The sequence below is a fragment of the Urocampus carinirostris genome, chromosome 20 (assembly GCF_059441175.1).
Source record: "Urocampus carinirostris isolate Australia breed hairy pipefish chromosome 20, RoL_Ucar_1.0, whole genome shotgun sequence".
NCBI lineage: Eukaryota > Metazoa > Chordata > Actinopteri > Syngnathiformes > Syngnathidae > Urocampus > Urocampus carinirostris.
Genome location: NC_142368.1, coordinates 24,307,571 through 24,327,198, shown reverse-complemented (window position 1 = coordinate 24,327,198; position 19,628 = coordinate 24,307,571). Strand labels below are relative to the sequence as shown.

At 39.3% G+C, this 19,628-nt stretch overlaps 1 protein-coding gene across 2 annotated transcripts in view; it reads right to left on the bottom strand.

The window, feature by feature from the left end:
• Window positions 1-442: 442 nt before the first annotated feature.
• LOC148346677 (prospero homeobox protein 1-like) overlaps window positions 443-19,628 on the bottom strand; it is a 49,416-nt gene continuing 30,230 nt past the window's right edge. For both annotated transcript variants that reach the window (XM_088324751.1, XM_088324752.1), the window contains exon 5: window positions 443-6,238. In XM_088324751.1, coding sequence (XP_088180877.1) covers window positions 6,053-6,238 — 186 coding nt within the window. In that variant the 3' untranslated portion in view covers window positions 443-6,052. The remainder of the gene's footprint in view (window positions 6,239-19,628) is intronic.

The window sequence follows — 19,628 nt, the reverse complement described above, 5'->3', positions numbered from 1 at the left end:
TGAATAAATATAACCTTTTAATATCATTTTAATTTTATATTTCAATGAAGACAGGTGAGGCACAGGATCTTGAATTTCTAGCCAGTTTATTCAGTTACAAGAAAATATTAGGAAAAGCTTTTGTTAAGTCAAATGTTGTTAAAACTCTTCATTTAAAAAATTGTGTTTGCGTGTTCCAGTAATGATCAATTTTTAGCTTGAACAAATTTGCCATCTGTTGTACAGCTTATAAAACGTTCTAAAAATTGGAAAAAGTCAAAAGAGTGGGAAACCTATTCAAAATATTACATTATTACAACCCAAATGTGAATTTGTGGTTGTGTAATAATTGATGAGCTGGAAAATAATCAATTCCGTTGCCACATAGTAAATATAAAAAAATAATAACTCGCTGTATTGTTTCTGTCTGTCGAGCACATCATGACAAACACCAACCGAGGCATCAGTTCCTCATTTTTATTAAATTTTTTATTCATTTTTCACAAGCTTGCATATATACTGCACATACATTCAGTTCAGAGAGGGTGAAGGCACAAAAGGCAATTTGACTACTGGTTGTGTTTGGGCCGGGACGAAGCCATTTAGTGAGGGTTGGGGCGGAGGTCAGAAAAGGGAATAGGGATTGGAAAAAAAACGTTGTCGAAAGAATACAATACGGTTTGAATTTTGAGCTCTCGGGTCTACCCTCAGCCCTGGCGAGGAACACACACAAACAAATCCAGAAAGTCTAAAAAGAAATTCAAAATCTTCATTTAGCTGCCGAGACCTTTCCCACGGTTGTACTTTAAAAGGACTGTATGTTATTTGACCACTGTATTGTGGAGTGCCACCATAAACGAGTGCTAAAAAGCTCAAGGAAGAATACGGACAACGAAGGATCAAAGTGACCACAAAAAAAAAAAAAAAACATCCGTTCATTTTTGTTGCCCAGCCTTTTTGAGGTTTTTGGGTACCCGTAGCAGCAAGAGTGACAACAATGATTACAGCTTCCTCTAGGTGAGGCTGACGTTATTGGTAAGTAAAATAAATGCAATTTTTTTCTTACCTTTGAGTATTTAAAAAATGAATGTCTTAATGATAGTTCATGTAGTTTAGCCTATGATTTCTATCAATACTGGTTTTTTTTACCATTAGGAGGCTCTAAATAATACACACTGTCCCTTTAAGTCAATATTTTGAGTGGGAGTCATAGATTATTTTCGGTATGGTTAAACGTGTTTCTAATTTTGTTTTCGTTTTATATATTTTTTTATTTTTAGTTTTAGGAAGGCAAATTATGTTTTTAGTTGGATTGATATTGTAAATAAGTTGTGTGTACCCCAAAGAAACCAAAAACCTTGTAAAAGACAGGGGCAAAATAATTGGAAGAAAAATAGGGAAAGTTTCGTCACTTTAAGATTCCGTAGTATGTATACTTTTTTGTTTGTGTGTAGCACTTGTTTTCGGTTGCCACACACAGTACAGGGACATAGAGGGGTCAAATATTACACAGTGTCTCTTTGACAAAAGCAAACTCAATTTCAGATAGAATGAAATGTATCCGTTAAACAAAATGCAGTACAGCTTTCCCTGCTTGAAAAAAAGAAAGCAAATGAATAAATTAAGATAAATTAAACCAATAAATTACACACAATCGGCAGGACGTAATAGACACCAATAACAAAAACAAAGCAGCCGTAATGTTACAAGTTGTACTTGACAGCGTGTGTGTTTGAGGAAAGTAAAACACAACAAAAATCCACACCATCGCTCCTATTGGAATTACTGCACTAGTATAATAATCATCATTGTGTCATACAAAACAAACAAAAACTGATCAACAAAAACACTATTTACACAACATATTGCCAAGTACTACAAAGGCATGAATTGCTCACTTTTCAAGTCATGGATATTTACAAAAGAAATGCCACAACTTTTAGTATTAATAATAATAATCAGCAAAAGATTTGAACTAGTCAAAGCATCAGGAAATACAGGTCAGAAAACGGATCAGAGGAAAGGATGGAGACTCGCATGCACGCTTGCACGCACGTCACCGAGGCTTAATGAGAGTCATTTACATGTCAGGATGGCACTCCCAGGGCTGGGGGGAGGGGCAGGGGCTTCCTCGCGTTGAGAATTGTGTCACTAACTGGTTCACAGGTTCCCATGTTTGGCCTTTTCTCTTTGCACGCACACATGCACGCACGCACTCCCTCTTACACGCACGCAAAAATGCAAAGCTGTCTAAAAAAATCACCCAAACACAACAAGGTTCCTGCAACTGTGAAAAAAGAACAATCTGTTCATAAATCGGCATATGAGTTGATGCCCCCCCTCCTACGGTCCTTGTACCCCTGTTTTGTTGCCGTTCTTCGGGTTATTCTCGGATTAAAGTGACAGTGTGTATGATTTGGCCACTAGATGTCGCTGTATCATGTAGTGCAGGGGTGTCCAAACCTTTGAGATGGCAGGCCAGTTTTGATAAGCTGAAAATATGTGAGGGCTGACTATTTAGCCCGGCATTCTTTGAACAGTCTTTAATAAATTCACCCTCCGTGAATGGTTTGCGGTGCTTGGCGATAAGTGTCGCGGCCTCGTGGCTCGCCTTTATAGCATTTTCATACTACGAAGACTTGAAGTGACCATTAAAGCACAAATTTTCTTTTCACTTTTTTTGATCCGCCTTTAGCAATATTTTTTTGGGGGGGTATCCATAGCAACAAGATGGCAGACACATATGTCAGCTCTCTCTGGGTGAGGCTCTTACTATTCAAATATAAATACAAACTTTTGAGCATACGAGTATATTTAAAATGTATTCATTATAATGATAAGTAATGTATTTTTGCTTATTTTTTAAATCAAAGGTTTTCTTACCCATACGGGGGCCATAAATAATCCACACTGTCCTTTAAAATCAAAATATACTGGTGTGTTTCAGCCACATGCCAAAATACCCTTATAAAACTCAATATATTTCTTGGTTTGCCCCTTCCCTCCTAACTCTCACGCCATTTGACAGACCATAGAAAAACTGTACAGCTATTCTTCATTTTATCTTAACAATATTTACAGTAGTAACATTCTCATACTCAGGAAAAGGATTCCATGTTTTTTTTTCCAGACCTGAAGAAAACAATTCACTGCTTATTTAGAAAAAATAAAGAAGGGGCCAAATCAATTCTCGAAATGGCTAAAAATTACTCCTAATTTTCATTTCACTTAACAGATTTGCTTACTTGCATCCCCAACAATTGCTGGTAAAGTACAATACCGTTCAAAGGTTTGGAGTCACCCAGACAATTTTCTTTTTTCTATGAAAAAGTCACACTTTTATTTATCAAATGAGTAGTCCAATGTTTGTGTTCTTTTGCCCACATTAATCTTTTTCTTTTTTTGGCCAGTCTGAGATATAGCTTTTTCTTTGCTTCTCTACCTTTGAGACCAGCATCTGATTCACCTCTTCAATGTATAGGTGGCACTGGTGTTTTGCAGTTTCTATTTAACGAATCGTTTATTTTCAAAGGCTCTAATGTACTTGTCGTCTTGCCACTTCTCTTTCTACTGTGGTTTGTGCTTTTTTTCTCAAGGAAATAGTTGTTGGAAATCTTCAGGTTCTGGGCGATTTCTTGCATGGGATAGCTTTCATTTCTTACACCAAGAATGGACTACTGATTTTTACATGAGCATTCTGAAACTCCAATCACAGCCACAAACATAAGGCTCCAGATACTCGACCAGCTCAAAGGAAAGGTAGTTTTACAGCTTCTTTAACCAGCTAACTTGTGCTAACATAATTGCACAAGGGTTTTCTATCTTTTCAGGGGCTGAAAACTTTCAGAGCTTGTAAGGAGGCACCAGATAATGCAAGGGCGTGGGGCCATATTCAGGAGAGTATCCTCTCCTTTTCTTTCTGCTTTTGTTTGGGACACTTTGGAGCCCTGGGTAGGCGCTTTGAGACGTTTTGGGCCAAGCCCAATGCTCAGTGAGAAACATGGCTGGCGCGCTCTCTCAGGGCCGCCGATCTTAAGAACGCCGCCGTCTGGGGAGGAACGAAGGACAGATAATGGAGGGAGTTGTTCCGGCTCTGTTTTTGCATCCTTTTGTCAGTCGCTTTGTCTTTGTCAGGTTAAGTGATCCTGCTCCCTTCTCTTGATCTTTTGCAATGCCCGTAGACGCACCCCAGGCCCCTTGTCGCCAAGACACCTGCGTGCAAATAAGGACTACCCTTCAAGTTTTTTTTGTATTTAGTTGGGTATTTTTGAAAGACTCCCCAAAAAATCAAATCAAATCGCCAAAGTATAATCTTCCAGAAGCACTTCCTTTTTATTTTCACTTTTGACTGTAGCGTGGTCGTTTGTTGAATATGATTCATTTTTACTAACTTTTCATGAATATCTTTATATTAGCATTAAAAAGTTTATTCTGATTTTAATATTGCAAAGGAGAATTCATAAGATACCAGTTTTTTTTACTATATGAATATGGCTTAAGTATGGATATTTGCAAGAAACAAATCAGAAATATTCCTGTTTATTCGCACAATGGAGCTCTTAGAGAGCTCTGCAACCGACAAAAACATTAGACCAATGGTGTCCAAACTACTTCCCGAGAGCCATTTGTGGCCCACAGTACATGATACCTCGGTATTCGATTGACTCTGACCATTTACTTATGTTATGTTTTTAATCAATTTGCAACCGAAAGCCAAGGACAAAGCCACTGCAGCCAATCACGTTCCTGAAAACATGCAATTATATAATTGTTCCGTTTAATATTATTTTCTCAAAACTCAAATTATTGTTTTTTTTTTTTAAATACCCTTGCTAATAGTTACCACTTGTTGTTCATTGTCTCTGTGTTTTCCACAGCAAAGTGTCTGAAGTGGAAGCTTTGGGGTACGTGTGGCCTCTCATGTCGAGTCATTTGTCTGTGCTTTTTGTAGTTGCCGACATCTTCCGCGCCTACCCCTGGGCCACAGCCCTCACCTCCGACCTCATATTGTTCCTTCCACAGTGGAGCCATATAAATGCAGGTGAACATTGAGATGCAGGGAGGGAATCTAATGACGCTCCTTTTTTGGAAGGAGGCACTTAATTATCCATTGTATCTTTGCTTCATTCTTTCCATAAATTCAAGTATCAGCTGCTATTGAGATCATTTGCAACAAAACATTCGAACCCTTGGATACAAAATGGCTCGGTGGAAAACTGTGTTAGTGTGAAGTAAAGAGAAAACCATTAATAGGAGCTCCATTAACTTAAATGCGTCTCACTCGAGAAGGAATAATAAAAGAAAATAGTGTAAGCGATGGACACAAAAATCAAATATTCCAAAAGCTAAATTATTTCCAGTACTCTTAATAGGAATAATTTATTTTTTTTGTCAAGGGGACAAACACATTTTCAAGTACCAACCTTCAGCAATTGGTGGGTGGCAAATAATAAAATCGTCATACACATAAATGATCAGAAAAAAAATAATGAAAATAACAATAATAATGCTAATAATAATAATAATTATAATAATATACACCCATTAAACACAATGCCCTTCTTATAGGGAAACACACACTCCAAAACCAGGTTTAGAGGTTAGAATCTATTTTAGGGCGGTCCAGAGTGGCACCACCAAGTCCAGTAAGCTCCTCACTCAACCTGCTCTTTGTGCTGCACGGTCTACATAGGTGGGGGGGTTCATGGGAGGGGGGTCCTCAAATGGACGGTGATTGGGAATCTACACAGAATCCATTTCCTTCATAGCCACACCTCTATTAGTTCAGCAGGTTGAAAATCTTCAAAATTCATGTGAAAGGTTACGCAGTCCCCATCCAAAAATCAGTCCAAAGTCTTAAGAATCTTTAGTTCATCAGGAGGAAAAAGAAGAGCAACAACAACTGTTATTGTCAGCTGGGCAGAAGCAACACAAGAGCTAGAATAGACAGCCCGGCTTCAAATGGGGAATGCTACTTCGTTTTTAGGCATTCACAAAAAAAGGAGAGCGATAAAAGGAAATAAGTAAGAGAATGCTGTTGAAGTGCTGAAGGGTAGTCAAGGAGTGAAGGGGGTTACTCATGTAGAAGCTCCTGAAGGCAGTTGGGCGATTTGAAGATGTCGGGCACCTCGCTGTCCAGCTTGCAAATCACCTTGTAGATAGCCTTCTTCCATGAGGGGTCAACGTCTTTGCCCGCCACTATGGCGTTGAAGAACTCCCGCAGCGTGATCTCCGCCACCTCTAGGAAGCGGTCGGGGACCTGCAATTTGGAATTTGAGGCGTCAATACCAAGTCGACTTAAGATAACAGAGTTGTGTAAACGAGACACTGCATTGAATATAAATTCATTCAATTACCGCACTTTCTGGACCAAAAGGCTGATGAGTTTATATGTAGACACTCAAAATGACGAGAGAAGACGTGAATGAATTTCAAACATGCAACAGAAGAGTACTGTGCAAAAAAAAAAAAAAAAATCACCATGCCAAATTCCATATCTTTTCTAAAAAATCTCCTATGAGATCTTTCTTTTGATGAAATCTCATAGGTTACAAAAATAAGTTCCTGCTTGAAAGAGTGTGGAAATCAAAGAACAGCACCATTATTGGCCGATAGTGACAATGATGTTAACCAAGGGTCTTTTTTAACCAGAGAGCTACTTTTGTTACTAATTAGGGCAAATGGCACCAAGTTTGATATGCATTTCTAAAATAACACTTTATCATGTTATTACTGTGTAAGTTCTATAATATTACCGTGTTATTGATTGGAAGTAGGGTTAAATTGACTGAGTCAACCACTAAAAAAATGCACCAGGAAATCACAATGCCCCAGAACTGGTGAGCCATTGTCAGAACAGGTCCGCGGACACCTAAGCTGTACTTAGGGGGCACCGTGGTGTCCGTGGGTACCATGTTAGAGACCCTTGATGTAAACTGTGCAATGGTCAAAATAACTAAATGGCATCCTTTGCAATCTTCTAGGGCCAGTGTTCAATATTAAAAACAGGATTAACTTATCAAACGCACATCTGAAAATTTGCTAGAATTTCCAAAGTGCGTTTTATAATCTAGCACGCCTTATAGGCTGGAAATACAGTAAATTAATTGGAAATGCAGAATTATGATGAAATGCTTCTACATAAGGTAACCATTTATGAATGAATCAATTTATAAAACCAAATTTACTAAAATTCTATGTTTTTTTGTGTTTTGTTTTTGAGGTATTTTTTATGCAATCCTTGCTTTTGTTGTATTTTTAATTATGCACACCTTAGAAATGAAAAGGTATTTCACAAAGGGTTGCATTTTAAGTTGCGCCTTATGATCGCTCCTAAAGTCCCAAAATACGAAAAATAAATTACTTTTTTTATTCACCCTCCCTGTTGAGGAAAAGTAACCATTATTTCGGTTTCAGATAAACGACAAAAGAAAAAAACAAAAACAACCGAGCAAGTACTTGTTAGCCACGACAATGATTTAAGTAGGGTAGCCCAAACGTCTGTTACCAATAATTGGATACTTTGACTTAATGTACTCGGAACAAATTTAAAATGATCTGATTGTGAGTTTGAAATAAAACGTTTTATATTAAAAATGGGTGTTGTAATTTGTCGCCATATAAATCAAATACAATCTAAATGTATTTGAGTGTTCCCCCAATCGGGTCTCATGCTGGATTACATCTGACAAGACCTGCCTCATCGCTGCTTTATGGCCCACGGTAGTAGTACGATAAAAACATAAATCTGCGTCCTCCTGACTTAACTTCCTTAAAGCTCATCGGAACTTCCACCTGAGAACATTCACTTCTTAGAAATGTTCTCACGACACACACTTCCCCCCCACAATGTGAGATTTTATAGGTCTTGCTGTTCCCTAAAAATACAGCCTGTGACCCGAGTGTGACAAAATAACTTTCGTACAATTGATACCGAAGATTAAGTAAAGATACTCATAGAAAAATGAGTCGTCCAAGGTAATGTTGTCCGCTAACTGTATTTCAAACTTCTGTGTATCTTGTTTTAATAACTTGTACCAAACATGTAAGAAATTCAATGATATTGGGACAGGGCTGCGGTTAACTACATGAATAATAATTTTAAACATGGCATGAAGGGTTTGAAAAAACGTTTTATTGTCTTACCGTACATTATAAATATGATTTTCCTTTAAGATAAAAGCATCAATAAATAGGTAATCCTCTATTGTGAAAAAATATCCATGTAACAAGAAAAAAAAATGACACTGGATCGTTTTCTTTATTGTTAGGTTGCTGGTACTATCACTACTTCTTGTGTTTCTATTGTATTGTTTGTATCTGGTGAGACACAGTCACATTTAGAATAGAATAGAATAGAATAGAATAGAATAGAATAGAATAAAATAAAAGACTATAAGAATAAATGGGCAAAAACAAATAATTACTACGTGGTGCATAGAAAAAATGGCCTAAGTTATGAACCTATTTATCATTTGATTGGCAGAGCGACAAAGCAATATATGAACTGTGGCAACTTCCTGCGGAGGATGAGGAGAGCCCACCTGCCCCCACCCTCCCTCATTACATTCTACAGGGGCACCATAGAGAGTATCCTGACCAGCTGTATCTCTGTGTGGTGTGGAGGCTGCAGCGCTACCGACTGGGGTAGTGTGAGGAGGGTAACGAGGACAGCAGAGAAAATAATCGGGACTACACTTCCCTCCATTCAGGACATTGGCCAGAAGCACTGCCTATCCCATGCTAAAAACATTACCGGGGACCCCTCTCACCCCCATCATGGACTGTTCACTCTGCTAGCCTCTGGGAAGAGGTACTGCAGTGTGCGGTGCAGGACCACCAGGCTCCGCAATAGTCTAGTCCCCCTGGCCATTAGACTGTTAAATGGTCAATCTAACATATAGTTAACTTAAATCTAAACGGCTGCTAATCTGACTTTTTGCACTACTGGCAGTTTTTTTTTATAGCTTGCCACTCCTTGCACATTGCTCTCTGCACTATTGTAATTACAGCGTTATTGTTACAGTGTTAATGTTACTGTGTACCTGACTTGTTAACCTGACTGCCCATTTTGCACATCTGGTTAGCTACTCTTCTTGCACTATCGGCACTATGGTAAAATACTATACGTAGCCAAATACAATACAACATTATTTATATCTGTACATTCGAGGAAACTGTGGGGGTCAGATGCATCGACATTTCGTTCTGTATACACGTGTACTAGAATGACAATAAAGGAGATCTGAATCTGAATCTGAATCTGAAAGAAAAACAAAACATCTTGATGTCTTAGCTTAACATTATTAATGAGGTCTGTGTGCTTGATACTCCTTTTTAATTAAAAGCATCAATAGATAAGTAATCCTCCATTACGAAAAAAAGTACATCCAATGAGAAAAAAATTACTATTGTCGTGGGCTCAGATGTGCGACAAATCGAATCCTAGGTCTTGCCATCGGCGTCCGCCATGAGGCAAGATAATTGCATGCCTCACTCTGCACCCAGAGACACTCAGCACAGTACTATGTTACATTCTAAAACTTTTTACATCATGTAAAAATCCAGTAATAAAAATAAGTTAAAAAATGTGACATGGAACTTTAGCCCATCCATCCATCCATCCACCAATCCATCCATCCATCCATCCATCCCTCCATCCCTCCCTCCCTCCCTCCCTCCATCCATCCATCCATCCATCCATCCATCCATCCATCCATCCATCCATCCATCCATCCATAATAGCCTATCATGATTCAGTACAGAATCTCGTGCCCTTGATAATTTGTGAGTAATATCGGACCAGTTCAATGACTGACAATATTTACGCAGCCCGGCCCAATAATAACATCACCAATTTGGTAGTGTGACTAAAAATTGTGTGCTGGTTAGAAAAGACCCAATGCCTTTTCATGTGTCATTTGTATCCCTACTGGTTAGAGGGGAAAACCTAACACACTCAACACAATGTTCGTTGCATTTAAGTTGGATCCAATGTTAATCATTTTTATGCAATTATGATCATTAATATATTCCAGTTCATCAATCAATACACAAATACAGCACCATTTTTGTGCAACCCTAGGCCTTACAGGAGTTGTAATTCTGTGCTTTTGATAGTCCGGTGTGCCTTATATATGAAAACATTATCACAAAGGAATATTCTGCCTTCTAATCCGGTGCACCTTATAGTGTGGAAAACATGGTACTTGGAAGTGCCCAACTACGGAGTGTATCTATGTATGTATGTATGTATGTACGTTTGTACATGCCAATGTCCGCTAAGCAAGGAGGGCCGGGAGACAGTCAGCAATATCTGAGCAGGTGACCCCTGAAGGCTGCATCGCCCTGACGGTCAGGAGGAAGGAGACGCAGCCAAGCTGGTGCGAGGGTGTATGTATGTGTTTGCATGTGTTTGTGTGCAATATGTGGCCTCTATCGCCGTACAGGATGTGTCATCTCCTTGGCACAAGGAGGTGTGTTCGCTTGTGCGGGTGCATGTGACAGCGTGTTGGCTGGCAAGGAGGTGTGACGGAGGCTTGCCAGCCGTGGTGTGGCTGAGCGCTCCTGTCAGGGACGCTAAAGGGCCCAGCCGGGTCTCCCACTTCCTAAAGCGTTTACTACTTCCTCTTTCGCCTCCCTCACACTTGCACCTCTTGTCTTGTTTGGTCACATGTTGTGTGCCTGGGTTTTCTTTTGTTTTTGACAAAGACACACAAAATCTAGTGTGAAGAACAAATGTTGTGCTGCTGTACTCAAACTTAGTCTTCAGGTTATCATTATTAGTTGTGTATCCCTATACTCATTCTGTATTGGGTTTGCATTTGTCTATAACTAGAAACTGCAGACGAACGTATTTTCAACAGCAATAGGCGCACATAAGTCTCAGATTTTCTTCAAATTGCTCACTCTATTGCACCGTGTGCCTTGTGTGTGATATAAGGCGGCGAACGTAGCTGAGGCTAGGTTCACACTGCAGAACTTAATGCCAGATTCCCATTTTTGTGTGAAATCGATGTTTTTAAATGGAGAGTTTGTATTTTTTGAACTCTAGATGTTGCTGTTTTCTGTAGTGCACCTTAAAACTAGTGTTAAAAATCAAAAGGAAAGATTCAAACTATTACAAAAAAGACATTTATAATTTTGTTTCCCTTATTATGTATTGCAAACCTTTGCATAGATGTTGGTAGCTAGTTCCACAGTATGCAATGTTTAACAAGCATCAGCATGTTTTAGAGACAGTTATCTAATGATGTGCTATGTTTAAGATGATTTTGACTATCAGACATGGGACCAAGTCACACATGTGCAAGTCTCAAGTAAGTCTCAAGTCTTCACCTTCAAGTCCCAAGTAAGTCCCAAGTATTTTTTTCTTGGGCAAGTCAAGTCACAAGTCAAGTCCCGAGTCTTAGATTGCCAAGTCCAAGTCAAGTCACAAGTCATAAAAACAGCGACTCGAGTCGACTCGAGTCCAAGTCACTAAGTCTCAAGTCCCCATGTCTGTTGACTATTACCTTTGTATGCACAGCAACTTTTTATGTTAATGTAAATTTCTGCATAATTGACACTCAAGTTATGTTTTAAGTTTGCACTTTAATCCATTTTTTCCTTATCTGACTTGGATTGAATAAAGGAGTTGAATCAGTGATTTTTCCACCTTCGCCCACAATACGGCAGAACAGCTTACATGGCCCCCGCTCCAATGTCCTGCAGATACTCATCACGAGTGTCAGGACACAGCAAGGTTAGTGGCTGTTTCAAACACACACCAACACACTTTTGTAGTCATGCCTGTTCACACTTAACACACATGGGACGACAATCTGCCCCCTCTGCACCCCCTTCCAGGTGATGAATGGAGGCTACGAAGCCTGTTAGCCCGTGCCGCTGTACACTATGTACGCAGTAATGTGAAAGGTGAGTTTTGAATAAGAAGCCGCTATCCCTGTCCAAACCCCCCCAACGCACTAGCTTGTTATGGTGGCATTGGCTATGACGACTAGAATATTCCCGCATGAAATTTCTCCTGACGTTTTGACTATAAAAGGACAGCAAAACGCTGACTACAAGGAGAATACAATGTCAAGGAGAAAAGGGTATTGGTATTTTAGATCCTCTTGACTAAGGGAGGTGGCGGGGTGGGGGTAGGTAGTAGGAACGGCGAGGAACAGAGGAGCTGTGAAGAATCTCAGGTCCAAAGGCGGTGTGACAGAACAGTTATTCCGGTCATATGTTTTTTTCTTCTTACCGAACTGTTTGTTTCTGCCCCAAACATCGATCTGTCAAAGTATGTCTACAGCGGAGGTCAGCAACCTTTTTGAAACTGAGAGCTACTTCTTGGCTACTCATTAATGAAAAGGGCAAATACTTTGATCCATACTCCTGAAGTAACAAATGTGCATCTATGGTATGACAACATGCATGTTTAAGATTTCTCACAATAAAAATCAATCTTGATCAACAAAGTAAGGCAACAAATGAATAGTTTCCATACATCTATACGACAAGTTTTCAGTTTTTCACTTCTAAAGCTTTCTTAGGAAAGTATGATGTCTCAATCATAGTAAACAATGAAAAATGTTCAAAGAAGGACCATTTTTGTGGCTGTTAGTCTGATACAAAAGTTCTATATTCATATTAGTTGTCTGTACATTAATATTATTTTCACTAAAACAGCATAATTAATTAGCACTGACGTGCAATGTGGTTTTTGTCTGGTAAGACATTGTCAGATCTACAAATAAATAAAACTACATCTTATACCTCGTTTGACAGACAGAGCAACAAAACACTTTAAACGTTACCATGGAAAAAGACATTTGAATGTCTTATCTTAACTTATAAACAAAGTATTTACACTGCTCCTTTATATAAAAAAAGTCCATTGATTGAAAAAGAAAATACTCGATGGCTTGTCTTGCTGTTAGCTTCCCAATACTGTCACTAATTATATTGCTCGGGGGTGTGGTTATCGCCAAATCCAAATCGTCAGTCTCACTATTGCCCACTGCCATGAGGCAAAAGAAGCAGCAGATCTGCAGATGCTCAGCACAGAAATCTGTTGGATACTAAAAATGATTCATAATATGTGTAAATTCAATGATTTCAAAAAGAAAACCCAAGAATTGTGAAGTAAAATGAGAAAGAACTTTAACAACGAGAGAATAAAATAGTTTAATATATTTCTAATATTACGTCTCCATTATGACAGGTGAGGCACTACATTACCTGCCTCCCCAATTTCACACATCCAAACTTAAACTTGGAGCCACTAGGAATACAAATTGTTTGTAACTGTTATCAAGAATTTCACCACAAAACAGCCAAAATAATCCACACAAGTAAATGGTTTCAATAGTTTGTCATGTGCTTTTCATCCTCAACATGTCTTTATCTTTCTCTGTGTACTAAGCAACATCCTGATTTCTATTTTATTCTTCCCACATTACCTATGCTATCCCCGAGCTTTTTTTTCACAAAATGTTTAGAAAAAGATCTTTTCCTTCAACTTTGATTACTTTATTCAGAAATCACACAATCAAAATGAAAAGTGCCAAATAAAGTGTACTGTTTCATTTATGTATGAAATAGTTTGAAATGTTAAGGCAATTCGAACTGGTCAGTATTGTACCATGGAGTGAAATTATAAAGTGAAATATGCAAACCAAATCTTTGCATGTTAGCGATTAGCCTCCATACTGTTTGTTTGCATCTCTGTTCGCGCACAATTTACCCTACCCCCTTCCCCTTCATCACTCTCTCTTGGGTCAGCTGTTGGGCTTTTGTTCCAGAGGCATTGTGGAAGATTATCTGGTGTGGCCGCTTATTCGCTCTGCTGTCCACTAAATGGGGCCAATCGCGTGGCTCAAAATCCTTCATACATATTTAATTGGGCTTTTAACAATTCTTCTCAGAACTTAAAATCAAATGACAGATATACAAATTAGAGAGGAGACTAAAAGGCAAAAAAGGTATTGGAGTACAAACTCTTTTTGACCTTTAAAAAAACATTCATAAAACTAGTGAAGCATTGAAAAAAGAACTTTTAACGACGTGCAGCAAGGACCTAACGGTCTGTTTGTTTGATCGAAAACGTTATCTTGAAAGGTTAAAGACCTTAAAAAAGATGATAAGCAAATATACATTTGAAGTTTCACTGCAAAATAAAGCCATCAACTCAGTACCCATTACTTTAATCCCTCATGAAATAAGATAGGACCCCAAAGTCCATTTTTATTGTCAGTAACCAAAACAATGTTACCAAACTTAATCATTCTGTAAAGAGTGCAAAGCAGTACGTTACAGGTCTGCTACACAAGTAACAATCAATTGTGCCCATTAAGTGCAGTCAAGTTTGTTTTTTGAAAAGCACAATAGTTTTTAGGGAGGCAAACTGTAGCTTTCATTCTTATCTGAGGAAGAAGCTTTTGGTAAGAAGTTTTTTTTTTTTTTTTTTTTTTCACAAAAAAAGAAGAACACAGATCAATTGTCAGTTAATTTTGTGTGCACCTGCCCACGAGTGAATTTCTTCCAACATTTGTCCCAGTATAATCGGCATGCACCCCTAAGGAGGAAACACCGGACTACAGAGTACGGTACTCTAAATAAGTGTTTATATGCTGTATTACTAAATTAGTATTGGATTATAAGCAATGTGTCCTGTAATTTTCCACGGGTCTGAGTGTTCACACAAAGTCGGTGAGCAACGCTTGAAACAACAGTGTGCAACGGCAATCCCAAGTGTGGCAACTAAGTCATTATCAAACATGTCCAAAACTTCACATCAAGTTGCTGAGTTTGCAAAAAAAGTTTCAATTTTGAATGAATTGACTAATGTATTATTGCAAAGGTTGTACGGCCTACAAACGTCATTTGTTTTTACAACAAATCTTTCACAAGATTTCCATTTCTTTTTTTCCCTGGTATCTTTTGCCGCATAATACTAACATTTTGGGAGCTTATTTAGTCGGTTGCACGATACACAACTGTATTTAATCACATTTTTTGAGTGGAAGTACAATGTTGGCAACAAGATTGACTTGGTATAATTGGAAATTATTTAAATGCAACAAAAACTTTTTTTTCTTTTTCCGTTTTTTTTCTATTTTTTTTAATTCATTAAAAAATCTCATTATGTTTATTTTTTCCTAGCTGTTACTTTTTTCTTGTTGTTCTTTTTTTTACTTTTTTTACTTTGTTTCTTTGTTTTCTTTTTTTCTGGCTTGTTTCGGAATTTTTCCTTCTTTATTCCCTTCCTTTTGTTATTTTTTTCTCAGCTTTTCACTCCTTTTCCATTTTGGTATTTTTTTCTTTTTTGTTCTATTCCCCCTTCCTTTAAGTCATTTTGTGCATAATTTTACATAATATTTGGTTATATAGGGATGAAAGAAGCAAAAACAACTTAAAGAGCCGTTTAGGACCCGAAAGAGCCGGTTCCTTTTAGTGAGCCGAGCCGAAGAAGCCGGTTCTCGAAAAAACTCCGCTGGATAGATTTTCTTGTGCGCTGAGAATGTGCGGGCAGTGCGCGATTGCGCACACGCGCAGTTTAGAGGGAACATTGATTATAAGTAGTAAGCAACCACCACAAAGTGGGGGTTAATGGTTGTCTACTGCAATCCATTGACATAGCATGAATTGTGTTGTCCCTTAAACTTCAAATAGATGATAATTGCCAGGTCAGGATACAATTGTAGCATCCCCTGTAAAAATACAACAAATAATTTAAATAGATAATTGTAGCTTGTCTTTGTTGGGTAAATACAAATTAATGAAAAATAATAAAATCAAGACACATGAAAGAAAAAGAGGAGTCTTCTCCGGCAACGCCGTTAATCACTCTCATTCACTGCCTTTCCCCCCTCCCTTTCGCTCTCCTGACAGGTTGCTTTGAGACACAAGGATAAGCTCTTTTTCAGAGAGAGGGAATCGGATTTCCTCCTTTTTGATGAGATAATAAAATATGATGGTGGACAATAGGAGCCTGTAGACGGCTTGCTGGGAGCTATTCAATACAGCCGCAGCACCCTGTCTTAAGACTGCTCAGACAAACGTTTAGAAAGGTAGCCAGAAGCCAAATGCCTCCATGCTGGGCTTAATGTTGCACACCCGGCGTTTCAGTGTGCGTTTAGTTAAAGCCTGAGAAATCTCCTTTCTCTTGGTGACTCAGGGTTGGCTGTTTGTTTGGCCAACGTGTTTCGCCTCTTTGCTTTGGGGAACTGTCAGGAGATGTATTGCGCCTTTTATTTGCACAGCATTGGCCAAACAAGACAAGACCCTGGAAGATAAGGATGCGCTTGTGTGAGTGTGTGTGCGTGTGTGTTCTTGTGTGTTTGTGTACTGTATAGCCTTGAAGGATAAAATGCAGTGAGATGACACAGACCCTAATGATGACCAGCCAGGTTAATTCCTAACCCTGACTCCGGGTGGGAATACTCAAGCTTCCCATGGCTTTTCTAATCTCTGCACAACTATAATGGGGTTGATCATTTTTTTAGCTTTCGCATTTTGGACTATTGCCAAAAGTTCTTATTTCCAAAGGTCAAACAATAGTGACGGCAGATTGAATAGATATGATATCATGAATCCCTTTAGTTTCCAGTCACTGTTGCAAAGGCTTAAGGCATTGAGTTAAAACAGAGCTTCCCGAACCTTCGCAACACTCTCACACACGAGAACACATAGTACCCTTTGCCTCATCTATCTGCTCGGATCAATAATCTACAAAGGCTTCGATAAGTCCTTGGCCTGCACTGTCACTTTGGACAAACACAACCCATGTCCCCTGTCTTTCTGCCCCACGCTATGTTCGTCCCCAACTACTGATAAGATTTATGCCACGGATGAAGAGTCCAACAAAAGCACAGAGTCCTTGTTTTTACACTCACCCCCCATCAACTTATACATGTCTCCTGCTAAGGTTCCCCTCAGCTCCTCAGTAGAGAGTCTTAGGTGAGTGCTGGGACAGGAAAGGGGCTTTAAAGCTGAGCAAACACAGCAGCCCTCAGTCCTCTGATAGCCTTGAAAAAGTCGAGCCCTTGAGGCGCTTCTGCGTCCACATGTGTGCTTGTGTATGTGTGTTTTTGAGACAGAGCAGTGGTGTCACATTAGCTGCTCTCCAGGTTCACAGAGTCAATGGTGGCACAGGGTCAAAGACATGTATAAAGTGCTCACACTCCTGTCTCCAACTTTCCCACTTGATCTTCCTTGCCTCAGTTCCAACTACTCTCACAAAAATACCTCTATGTCTCACTTTATTATTAGAGGACACTTATCTTTGACATTAACACCCTGTTTTGGCTGGTCTAAGGAGCAGTGGTGCTGGAACTGCTGTTCTTCCTATTTCAGATGTCTACCACCTCCAACACAACTTATACAATGATTAGATTAGTGTTTAAAATATTGTATAGCATGCTTATAAGCTGAACAGTTTAATCAGTTGTGTTAGAGGAAGGGCACATTTTGAATAGGGGAGACACATGCTCTCAAAGACTTCCTATTTTGCAACCTGAAAGTTGTTTCTTACCCATGTAGAACTTCTTGCTAGGGAGTAACATATCTTCTTCGCAGTTATTTTTTATTGTTTTGTTATCATTCCCTCATCAAGCAAATGTTGATAAATCTAGTGGATCGAGTGTTGAGACTTTTGCAAGATCCTAACTTTACTTAAAGTCTATTACTATTTCTTCTGTATCGCAGGAAAAATCAGTGGACTTACAACAGAGCGTTGAGGAATATTACCTGTGTTTGTGAAGGAGGATCAGGGGTTTAAAGGTGATGTAAGTAATCAGGTCTGAAGGCAAACAAATGTGATTTTGATATAAGGAAAGCTAATATTATTCTAATGTTAAGATCCTTCACCATTCATAATATCACGGTCTTAATGAAACATAGGTAAAAACCAAGAAAGCAAGAATTAATTTACTTGTATACACAATGAGTATGGTCACCAAGTCATTGAACAGAGATGAGAATTGGGGAGGTGGTCTTGGAAGGTCAGCAAGTCAAACAGGAGGTGGAAGGGAAAAACAGATCAAGTGCGTCTGAAAGACTGTAAGAAGACATCTGGAGTGTGAGGCTGAAAAAGAATAGATGAGCAAGAAGAAGGGGGAGCAGATAAAAAGAGGAAGAAGATGGAAAGATGCAGATTGGAGGATGATGAAAGAAAGGGGGACTCATGCACGGAGTTGGTGGGAGGTAGCGGGGGACTTGGACACATCTGTACCTCTGATGCACGCCCTGGTCATTTTGGCATCAGGCCCTTCGCCACGCTTCATTAGTCTCGCGGACACAAAACTAAAAATAATGACATCATCAGCAGCTGTGCCACTGAGCAAGGTGACTATGGAAGGAAGGAGGTCAAGAGGAAGAAGTGAGGAAGGGTCAAGGAATGGTGGCAAGCCCGAAGAATGGGAAAAATTTAACATCTTTGAGCAGGTAACACGATCAAAGCTCTTGAGAGGCACTAATTTCAACACAACACACCCACACAACTATGCTCTATGTGATCAACACTTGCACACACAGGGGGACCACCACACGGTGAAAAAAAGAACTGTCAAGGGACATCAAGCGGGGGCCCTCAATAGCCACCGGCCATTCACCGACCAGCAGATGATGCCAATGGCTTTTCTTTTCACCCATCCGAGAGACACAGAGACAATTGAAAGGCCAGAAGACGTTGCACACGTGTTGATGCTTTTGCTCTCTTCATAAATCATTTTATTCTAGTGAATGTAATCGCTCCGTTAAGAAATCTAATCTGTATTCACAGTTTTAGGACCTTTTTCTTTATGTCACAGATTTAGCTGGTGCTTTAGAAGGTGCTTTCTTTCCTAAGTGTGAAAGTTGTGGGTGGAGTTTGCCTATGTTTCAGAGAGTGTTTAGTGTATCTTTATTTGAGGAGAATTGAAGCCTGGAGGAGAAATACTATTGGTGTATATGAAATCTATATACATTCAGGCGCGAGATGCCAGTGGCATGGCATTGCTTTTATCTGTGGAAGGTCTGAACTTAAATCTATAGCACCATCTTATTCATCTCTCAAGGTTTTGTTTTATTTATTTCTTTTTTTATTCAGGCCAAGTCCCAACACTGAGTACATCTCGGTGTGTGTATGTCGGAGCGCGACGTCAATGTTTGCATTTAGATCAAATCATTCTGGTGTGTACTCTTCAACCTTTCACCTTTAGTTCTCAGAGGTCAGGCTCTGGTCAAAAACGCACGCCTCCTTCCATACATGCACAATCCGTGCCCTACCGTCGTGACATACCCCCACCTAGAATGGGAAATTTGGAGCACAGAAAACAGTTGTCGGAACAAACAGAACCCCAAGAGGAGTGAAGAGGGAGGAACGGAGGGGGAAGGAGAGGTGAAGTGCACAATGCACCGGGGCATGGCGGTTGGACAGACAGCATCTGCTCTTGGCTCTCCGGTAATGGATGAAGAGGCCAAGAGAGACGAAGAATGAGACAGGCGGGCAGCAGGATGGGGGGACAGCAGGTGGATGAGGAAGGCAGCAAAATCATCAAAAAATAGGTGAATTACATAAATAAGTTTTTGGGCATCACAGACAAGATCATGATTGTCAAAAGCCATGAGTTATCTTTTGAAATAATTATTTTCATCTTTTTCCTCGCCTTATTCCATCTTAC